The sequence below is a fragment of the Cinclus cinclus genome, chromosome 3 (assembly GCF_963662255.1).
Source record: "Cinclus cinclus chromosome 3, bCinCin1.1, whole genome shotgun sequence".
Classification (NCBI taxonomy): domain Eukaryota; kingdom Metazoa; phylum Chordata; class Aves; order Passeriformes; family Cinclidae; genus Cinclus; species Cinclus cinclus.
The window spans coordinates 44,278,467-44,289,333 of record NC_085048.1 but is presented as its reverse complement, the minus strand read 5'-3'; the positions used below and the strand labels follow the sequence as shown (position 1 = coordinate 44,289,333).

General features: G+C 38.0%; 1 protein-coding gene across 1 annotated transcript in view; it reads right to left on the bottom strand.

Annotated features, from left to right (window-relative positions):
* Positions 1 to 1,535: 1,535 nt before the first annotated feature.
* Positions 1,536 to 10,867, bottom strand: part of AFG1L (AFG1 like ATPase) — a 59,928-nt gene continuing 50,596 nt past the window's right edge. Inside the window, exons 11-13 of the mRNA XM_062489924.1 lie at positions 4,334 to 4,474; positions 2,519 to 2,632; positions 1,536 to 1,783 (exon numbers count right to left, since the gene is read on the bottom strand). Coding sequence (XP_062345908.1) covers positions 1,652 to 1,783; positions 2,519 to 2,632; positions 4,334 to 4,474 — 387 coding nt within the window. The 3' untranslated portion in view covers positions 1,536 to 1,651. The remainder of the gene's footprint in view (positions 1,784 to 2,518; positions 2,633 to 4,333; positions 4,475 to 10,867) is intronic.

Here is a 10,867-nt window from a genome sequence, read left to right as displayed (position 1 = left end):
CTCCTCCTCAGGGTTCTCTTGGTTAAAACCATTTAGCTTTCAATGAACCAGACTGAGCAACAAACCGGTTAAAAAAAAAACTCCTAGAGCCTGAATGTCAACACATAGCTAGACTCAGAGAGTAAGAAAAAAAACTAGAACCAGAACACACTACAGAGGAGTTCCAGGATTCTAGCATGGACAATATCAGGAGTTTCTTAAAGAAAGCATTTGATTTTTCTTTTGTGCAAGCAGCATTATACATGAAAGAAGCAGTGCATAAACAATGACATGCCCACTTCATGTGACATCACAAATAATAAAATGACTCTGCATAGCCCATTAAATTTGTCTGTAGACCAATTCTTCAGAAAATTTCTAATCCCATTAAACTTCCTGAACATCAAAGTTATATTTTAGAGAATCATTAAGGTTGGCAAAAAATACCAAGATCACTGAGTCCAACTTTTGTCCAAACATCACCCTATCAAATAAACCACAGAACTAAAAGCCATGTCCAGCAATTTCTTAAAACACTTCCAGGGATGATGAATCCACCACGTTCCTGGGCAGCCTGTTCCAATACTGGACAACTCTTTCAGTGAAGAAATTCTTCCTCATGTCCAACCTGAATCTCCCTTAGAGCAGCTTGAAGCTGTGTCTTCTCATCCTGTCACTGGTTGCCTGGGAGAAGAGTTGAACCCTCACCTCATTACAACCTCCTTCCAGTTGGCTGTAGAGAGTGATGAGGTCACTCCTGAGCCTCCTTTTCTCCAGGCTAAAAACTCCCAGCTCCCTCAGTTGCTCCTCACAGGACCTGTGCTCCAGCCCCTTCACCAGCTCCACTGCCCTTCATTGGACTCACTCCAGCCCTTCAACGTCCTCCTTGTAGTGAGGGGCTCAGACTGGACACAGCACTCAAGGTGAGGCCTCACCAATGCTGAGTACTGGGGGACAATTCCTGCCCTGGTGCTGCTGGCCACACTGTTGCTGATGCAGGCCAGGATGCCACTGGCCTTCTTGGCCACCTGGGCACAGCAGGCTCATGTTCAGCCGCTGCTGACCAGCATCCCCAGATCCTTTTCCCCTGGCAGCTTTCCAGCCACTCTGCCCCAACCTGTGGTGCTGCCTAGAGTTGCTGTGACCCAAGGGCAGGACCTGGCACTTGGCCTTATAGAACACCATACAATTGGCTTCAGCCCATTGATCCAGCCTGTCCACATCCCTTTGCAAAGCCTTCCTACCTTCCTGCAGATCAACATTCCCACCCAACTTGGCGTCATCTGTGAACTTACTGAGGGTGCACTTTGATCCCCTTGTCCATACCATGGATAAAGATATTGAAGACGGCTGGCCCCAATACTGAGCCCTGGGGAACCCCTCTGGTGACCAGCCACCAGCTGGCTTTAACTCCATTCACCACCACTGTGTGGACGCAGACATCCAGACAGGTTTGAAGAAGAACAAATGAAGGCAAAATTTCACATATCCACACACTGGTGGAACAGAAAAATAAGTGAGACCTCATGTCTTAAACTCAACTGTTGATGAAAGAAAACATGGTCCAGATGATAAAGTGCAATTATTATTCAAGTTGTGCTAAAAAGCTTTCCAGTGCTTTTCTGAAGCTTTTCCAATTTTTCTTCTTGGTGATTTCATTGAACTTTTTTTTTTATGTTTTTTTGCTTCTGTCCCCATCATTCCAGTACTGTTCAGTCTGCATTTCTGTGAGCCGTGACAGAGTACGCTGAAAGGCAAAGACTTCCTCTTCTCCTGTAAACATGGAAAGTCCTTTGGCAGAATCCTACATCAACACACAAAAGCAGTACCACACACCTGTGAGACTCATGGCCGTACTGAAGTGCATCCTAACTAAGATCTAACTCCTAAGGCTCAGTGCTTTACATGTTTTGACAAAACAAGACAGCAACATGGCACCAACAAATTAAAATTAATGTCCAAAAATTAAAGAAAAGCACCTACTTCAGCTAGGTAATCCTCTGAAGGAATATAGCAAACTGGTTTCAAAACATGATAACAGGTTGACCATCTATTTTCCCTTTTTGTTCACTAACTGTGCACCGATTTAAACAAATTATTTTAAAAGTCATTAGCCATAATTGAGCTACAGGGAAAAAGAAAAACAGAATAAGCAACACGCAAAGTAGTATTGTTTGTGAGGACTTGTGAGGTTGTTCTGTTGTCTAGGAAGAGGTAGAACAAACCATCTTTCATTTCTGTATTTTAAATGTAGGCGCTAAACTTAAATCAGCATTTTCATATATGGCTGAACAGATACAATGATTAATAATCAAAATTACCCTAAAATTTACACAAAATGGTTCTACATATAGTGACATTTTCTTTGACTATGAATAAGTAGCACAACATGTAACTATCAAAGTGACAGAGACACTGCAAAAAAACCAGCAAATCATTAGTTAAATGTTTTCTTGATTCCCCCTCCTAAAATTCTGCTGCAATTATGAGACTAAACCCAATTTTGTTGCAAAAGGGAGATGATGTTAAAATCATGTACCTGGCTCAAGTCCAAATCATCCATCAACACTCTGTTGTCCTGCAGTTCACCACTGCCATGTTCCACCAGGAACAAGCTCTGGAGAGGAGCTGCCGCAGAACAGATAATGCGCACCTGAGAGGAGGAGAACAGGCAACACTTGGGCTTTACAGGAAGGGGATAAAATACATGATCTGTGCACAGCAAACTTCAAGTTAAAATGTCAGTGTTTTTCCCCCAGTGGTTTTCCTTTCTCTTATTAGTACTGCTGTTACAGATTTAACAGGATCTTACAGGATCTTATTCTCAATTACAACTGATATAACTTTCACTCAGAGAACCAAAGAACTGTGCTATCAAATACTCAGAATATCTTTTACTCAGGCAGTGAGTTCACCATGGAGTTTACTTTCTAAAGTAACAAGTGGATAGTAAGCAATGCTTACTTTTTACTCATAGTGAGCGTCCTCTCAGTGGGTAGATACATTATGCTATTTAAAGAATACTTAAATTCCAGATTTCCCAGAAGGCTGAGTGAAGCCTTTCTTGCCTTCATTTGTGCTACTACAGTCATTTGCTAGTAAAAATAATGATACTGTTTTCATGTCTGCTGGAAGGAGATACAACAAGCAGTGAGAGATGGGGGCTGCAATGAAGACAGACTGAAATAATACTGTAGGAGGAGACTCTTGTTGAGACCATGCAGGCAAAATGCATTGTGGACATGCATTTACAAATATATTCAGGTATTTTTCCCAGCTACTTTTGATGGGAGTTTAACACTTGTATTTTTCCTATGGAGGAAGTAATAGAAAGTGACTGCTTGCATTTCTTAATGATCGCATACAGAGCAGACCATCCCCCTATTTCTAACACATTAGTTTAATATTAGCATATTGTCTTAGCAAATGTCCACTTCCCAACCATAAAGCATAAAGAATCTGACTAATTTGAATGACACTGATTTGAATCTGGCTGATTTGAATGAGGTACTCATACACTGAGTTAGTTCAATACCTCGCTGAGCTGAGGCCTTTCTGATCAACAACCCATGCCAGAACATTCTTGATAAGAAGCAACCTTAACTGACACTTCCCAACTGCATAAATGTTAGTGTGCAAATATAATCACATATAGGATAGTGTTTCAAATCTTGCATCACTTTAAAAAAAAATCACCTTAAACAGGAACTTCCCTTTGTTTTAGTTATGCTGATTTTGCTTCCGTGATTGAAATCTCTTTAAATCCACATGAAGTGCTGCATTTATAATTATTATTCCATGAGCAAGTCTGCAATCTAATGTAAAGCCTACAGTGACTGTTTCCTTTAAAATTTATGATGTAATTGTGCTATTAACTCCTTCCTGATCAAAAGGGCACTGATTCCTGACCAACTGCCAGTACAGATTAAAATCTAAAAAACCCCATTTCACTCCAGCATAGTTGGCAACACAATCTTTCATTATTAAAATAATGACATGGCTTCTGTTGTTTTCCTGGGTTAGGAAAGAACATCCCCATTCAAGAAAGGCAAATGAGCTCAGGCTTATATTTATGCTCATGCTTAATACTCACAGGAACCAAAAAAAAAAAAAAAAAAAAAAAAAAAAAAAAAAAAAAAAAACCAAACAAAAAAACCAAACCAAAAAAAAAAAAAAAAAAAAAAAAAAAAAAAACAACCAAACACCTCAAGCCTGTTTATTTGCTTTACTGCAATAGTTCGTTCTGTTTATGGTTTCTAAACCATTACTACAGAAAGCCTTATTTCAATAGTAACAGTCAGTTTTAGGACTCCCAATATTATTCCTATGTATATAGGAAAGGCTTAATTCTCACCTTATGCTCATAAAAGGTATCAATAAGAGTAATGAAACGACGAGTTTGTGTCCTTTTTGCTATTGTAAGAAGTGGTATGTCACGAACAAATACTGTGTCAAAATGCTTTGATATTTCCAAATAGTCGCTGGCTCCAAGAGGCTGAAAGAGAACAAACCATAAGCAATGGAAACCCATGATAAAATGAGACATAAACACTGCATCTTGACATACTACAGTAACAGAAGAGAGTTGTAAAGTCCTGATCATATTCTTATTTTTCTTCCTTTGTATCTCACTTAAGGAATGTTCGATTGCTCTTAGGAACATGTGGGTGTTCATACTCCTGGCTTTACATGAACAGTGAGAGTTAAAAATGTGGCTCTCCTGCACCCAGACAACATTATGATCTCTCTCCAACAACCTCAAATAAAATAATCACTATAAACCATAATTCATAGAAGACATGTAATTTCAATCTAAAGCATAAATAATTTGAATAGCTATTAGGATGCTTTCCAGCAGCAAGATTTTTAAATGCAAATTCATAGGCCAGTTACTAAATTCTAAGTAGACCTGCATTTAGTTCACCCAGGACTAATTCAGACTGAATAAATAGCTCATGTTTTAGGTATAGAAAACAAGAGGAAACAGACAAAAATATAATTTTGCAGCAGTTCCTTTGTTCATGGTTTCTCATGTAATGATGAAATAAAAATCTTTAAGAAGTACTCATTAGTTTCTTTCTGTATCTAAACCATCAACAGAAAATATGCACAAATAGTAGTAGCTCATTCAAGTACATTCCTCTAAAATCACTTTTTCATTACACTGAATGTATTCTTTTCTTCAAGATCTATCCTATCAGTACCACAGGCAGTACTTTTTCATGAGCTACTAAAATTCATATTCCTGAACGCGTTCCATCGGTTTTACTTGTACAAAGTACTTCAGAATTTTGTCAGCAGCTACTGCAGAGAACAAGTTCAGCAGCATTTTGCATGGCCACAACTTCCTTCCCAGCTAATGACACGTACCATGTGCTGTACCAAGTATAATTCTGTTATAAAGCACTGCAACACTGCTATTACCTTAAAACCAGTAAAAACAAAATATTTTCTCTAACTGAAATTGTGAGACTGATTTGTTGTAGGCACACATAACTTCTTAACTAGAACCCTTCCACAAGAAGTTATTTTAAGCAATTATTAATAGCTGCCCATGAACAGGACTTTGGGTTTTGTTTAGATGCTAGAATAAAAACCTTGTAGAAATGGTCTCTACACAAGCACAGGAGAGAGAAGCCTTGATGGTATTCCAAAAGTTCATCTGAAAATTAATGGGAATAAGCTAACCTTCCAGGCAGGCATTACAGCCTCTCACTGTCCACCATCTTTCCCACTTGCAGTCTCATGAATCACCCTGCTTTCCCATTCCCAGGCATGCAACTTCTTCATAGCATCTATGGAAAATAATTATTATAAAACCTTTCAATTCTTTTGAGCAGTGTTTAAGAGTAGTATATGCTATATTCTCCCATTAGAATGATATCTAATACTTATTTTCTCCCTCCATTTCAGTTCCCTAGCTACTACTACGGAGTTAAGTCACCAGAAACCAAAAACTCATCATCAATGAGGGCCGCCAGCAAAGCTTCATGCAACAGCTCTGGAAAAAACAAAATCCTATCTGGATACACCAGAGTAGCTGAACTCAAAATGTTCTGATAAAATAAAGCAGGAAAATGTTCAAGAAAGCAGAACAAACTGATGGATGGAAACAGCACAGAGCAAACTGACTAGACACCTTGCCACCAGATATAAGTGATACATGTGGACAACCAGAGTATCAAGTGCAAAAGAAAACAATGGGAGCACTAAAAGCAACACAACCAGGATGCTGCTGAAGATTTTAAGATTAGTTTAGCAAATTGTTTCAGTAAGGGCAATTTTATTCCATACTTAGGAACTGAAGTAGTGTTAAACACAGAGGAGATCAAGTATGCCTGTGTGATAAGTACCTGTTAGGGAGAACAGCAATGATTTCATACTTCACAAGAAAGATAAGAATTTCTCATGTCTCCCCAGAGGTAAGAAATTACAGACATCACTGCTATGTTGATTCATTCTTTTATCACATGAAGAGTTGAAGCAGTCTTCTGCTGAAACCCAAAACCCTGAGGAATTATTCTGCCCTGCTCCAATGTGACACACTTTCTCACAAAAACCACACCAATACATCCCCTTAATCTCAAATTATCAGACAATAAAAGCTGATTCCTAAAATAAATAAATATATAACTAAAAACTAAAGCATCCAAACTTCTGCAAAGTGGGCAAACTGAAGTGTCCAACTAATGAGCTATACATCTAAGAACTTGGTGGGTACCTTGTTAGGTGGATTTCCAAACAGGAAAATGAAAAAACCAGGGTAGTCAGAGGAAAGAAACTGGTGGAAGACAAAAATAAGGCTAATGTATTTCAAATGGGAAGAATGGAAGATGTAATACTTATACTGCTTTTCATACAGACATGAAATCATACTTCATAGACTGTTACAATACACACCTTTATCAGTTAAACAGGAATTCAGTCTACTTCAGCAGTACGAAAAGTAAAAAATTCAAGGATTCCTCTAATACAGTGCATAAAATGCAGATCATTTCAAGCTTTAACAAGAACTTCTGAAACATCTACATCAATACTAAGTGATAATATTCTGTAAATGTTGGCAGAAACGTGCCTTTGGAGACTCCAAAATCTTACACTCATAAAGATCTGAGTCTAGCAGCATATGAATACTTTATTAGAGTAAATTTGGTACCTCCCTGACAAGACTCAAGTCTAGTGAGACACAACTGAAAAGCCAAGTCAGCCATTCTGCTGTTACATATGTCTCAGCTGATATGAGCTGTAGTCCTGTACACAGAGGAGTTCTCAAAACTCCCTGCTTTTGGAGTTTAGAGACAGTCCTGGAGATGAAAGACAAAGCTTTTAATCTTGTTCCTAACATTACTTACTCTTGTCTTGGGAAGTCCTCTAATTTCGTTCTGTGTTGTTCAGTGTAAAAAGAAGGAACCACCAGCAAATTTGCAAATGCTGTGGTTATAGATTAAAGCCCTTTTTTGTATACCTCTGACCTTGCCATTGGCCCAGTTTCCATGCTCCCTGTAATTGCTTCAAAGCTGTTCTAACCCAGCAGCTAACTCCAAATGCTCCAAATGCAAGAGACCATGATGCAGGGGCACCCTGAGAGCTTCTCAACTCACATTCTCATTGGCCTGCTGCCCCCCAAACCTGGCACGAGACTGGTGTAGGCACCCACGTACCACCTCTGCCACACAGAAACAGAGATGGGGAAACAGCTTCAAGGCCAGACTGTGCCATTGCTAGAGGCTCTGGCTGTACAGTCCAAATACAGAAGCTCCATCGAGGAGCAAATTTCTGCTGTTCCAGCAGCCCACAGCCCTCCCCTCACGTTCACAGCACTGCCTTACTGCCTTCAGGCCCTTTTTCCCTCACCTTGCAGCAAGCACTGGTTGGGTCCCGACTGCCAGCAACACCAGCGCAGACCAGGTAACAAGACTAGAGGCACATGATTTTAGACACATAGCACTGCCCTGTGTGCAACCCTCCAGGGCTGAAATTTGTTTTGTGACTCTCAAGCAATCACAGAAAATATTTCACTTTAGTTTGCAGCATACATGAAGGTATTACTTCCTCTGAAGTTGCTAATGAAGCCACAAATCCTCCTAATATTGATACATATATATGTAATCCTCTTACTAAAAGTTTAGCCTGATTAATCTCTGAATAACATTGTAAAAATACCTTCATTTGATGTGTGTTTCTGGTACTGTCTGATCTCTTTTGTTCTATCAATTATTGATCAAAACTCAACTGCCGAACAGTAAGACACTTATGTAATGACTGTAACTTACCATCTGCTACCAGCTTTTTCACATGCTATATTATTATTTAAAAACACTCAAAACATTAACAGATAAGAATCTTTCTTATGACATTACTGTTCCTGCATGTGTATATACTGTAAAACTGTTGTGGATTTTTGTTATTAGCTCTGATGCCAAGAGTCAGTATTTTACAGGCATCATACTAATGCAAAACGCATTAGCGCTAACATGTGCTACACTCCTGACAAAGTGTTTACTCCACTTCAACCCGCTTGACTGAGTTCTCACCTTCATTTGTTTTTGTTTCTCTGTCTACTTAATGCATTTTCAGCTATCATCATCTCAGTTCAAGTAGGATGTTTATTATTTGGAGCTCTCTGTGGGCTGCTTTAGAGTTAGTCATCTCCTGTTTCTATTAGATAGTCCATTTAATTATAGTATAAAGCATCTTTTTTCCTTTGTTGACTCATCAGGGACCCAGTATATCACCTTTCAGAGATTGTCTGAAGAACACAGAATATTTTACATATGATAGAAAAGGATATGTCTTCTCAAGAGAATATGTATTTTTTGTTGATGCTGCAAGATATACCAGGCCAATTTCAGCCAATCCTGAAGACTCGTGATTGACAGTAACTGTAATTTTGTGCAGACACTCTTAACACTCCAAAACTTCCCACAGACAGTTTAAGACCAGATAATATTTACAACTTAATCATTAAGTATCAACAAAAAATAAAAAAAAGAAAACAAACCAACAAAAAATACTCTGTTGTTTCCAAATGAGCAACACACGATCACTAGTGAGGCTTATAAAACAGAGCACTGAGGTAATGTGTCAAGATCATAATCCCAAGAAAGGAACAGAAAAAACAAAGGCATGACATATGATGCCAAAGCATGCTAAAGTTTAAATAAAAATGGGAAGAGGTAGGACATGGCTAACTTGGTTAAAAAAAATTAAAGCTACTGATGGCAGTGCAAATCATAGAACCATAGAACAGTTTGAGCTGGAAGAACCCTTAAAAGCATCTAGTTCCAACCTCGAGAGCAGGAATCTAAGATCTGTATCTGAGTGATATTTCAAGCACAGCCCCTTGCCATCTCAGGTTATCTCACCACAGAATCCTGTTAAAAAGTAATTTTGCTTGTTCTTGCAGCAAAAGTCTTTCAGTCACATTTCTCACAGTGGAAAACTGTTTCAGATCTTTGCTCTTCTGCTTAAGAAGATGCTTGTAATTTCCTGTTCTTTTACTTATTTATGTATGTATTTAAACAATATACTCAAAGCTGGCTGAATACTGGAAGCATAGAAAAGGCATGTTTCTACTCTAAAAGCTCTCACTGCTAAATTTCCAGTTCCAACTCCTAAGTACAGCATTATCAATGAAATGGTCTCCTAAAATAGTTAAGGCTTAAAAAATTTATAGGTCTATTTAAATATTTATACTTACTGTTAATATTTCAAAACCATGATCAAAAAAGCTTTGAAAAAAGAGAAAAAAATACATTCAAGAATCTAAGAAACAAAAAAATAAATTAAAAAGGCAGACCCTAAAAACTCCAATCAGCTTCAAAAAATCTTGTACTACCTGGTCTATAAAGTATAAGATCTAAACCCTCAAGGTTTATGCAGCTTTCACTGAAAGGCGTGCACTCTAAAAATTAAGCTCTGATACACATAAAATATAAAACAGAAAGGTAGTTTGACTAACAATATAACTAAATTGCAATATTTACACCTGAAATAAGTTTACTGAGGTAATTTTATAAAAAATACTCATGAATAAGATAAGGCAGATTTTTGGGAGTATAGAGAACCTGATTAAATCCTTAAAGCAAATGTAGCTAATAAAAGACAAGACTCTCAGTCCAGATCTTAAACTGCAAAAGCTAATCTCTCGGGAATAAAAATAAGATCACAAACCAAGGAAAACTATTATTCTAAAAGATTACTGGAAATAGTCCTTACCTGTGGTATGTTTATTTACACCTATACCTGACAATTCTACAATCCTAAAGATGACACCAAATTGTACTGTGGATACATTTAACAGCATTTAAAGAAGACGGTTTCCTCAAAATTACTCAGAATCATTAAACCACAAACGCAGCTGAGTTATTTCATCATGTAGGGCAGACATTCAGCTGACTCAAAAACAGACACTTGCATTTCCAAATCACTAGATGCATTTGAGAATGGTGAGTTTTTTCTTTTATTTTTTAAAACCTAGTCACATCTTTTCTTTTGAGGTGCAAGCTATTCAAGTTAAGAACTACATCTTCCTCCTGGTCTGTACTGTGTGCCTATTGCAATGGAACAACAACCTAAGAGAAACTGTTCACCATTTATTTGTTGTGTTAATCTACACAAAAATTCTATTTTACCAATTTCAGAAACATTGAATAACTACTAGGAAAAAAAATTCACAGCAAGATAACCTTTTACAACATGAATACTAACATTAAATTTATTTTCAGAGTTTTAACGCTATCACATTTGCTAACGGTTAGCATCATGTTAAGACACTACATTCATTGGCACGGGGCAGTTGGAGGAAAGGATATACTGGATTTCCTAACGGGAAGCCTACATGATCCATGAACCAAAGCAGCTGAGGCTCTGTGAGGAGCAGGCAGCC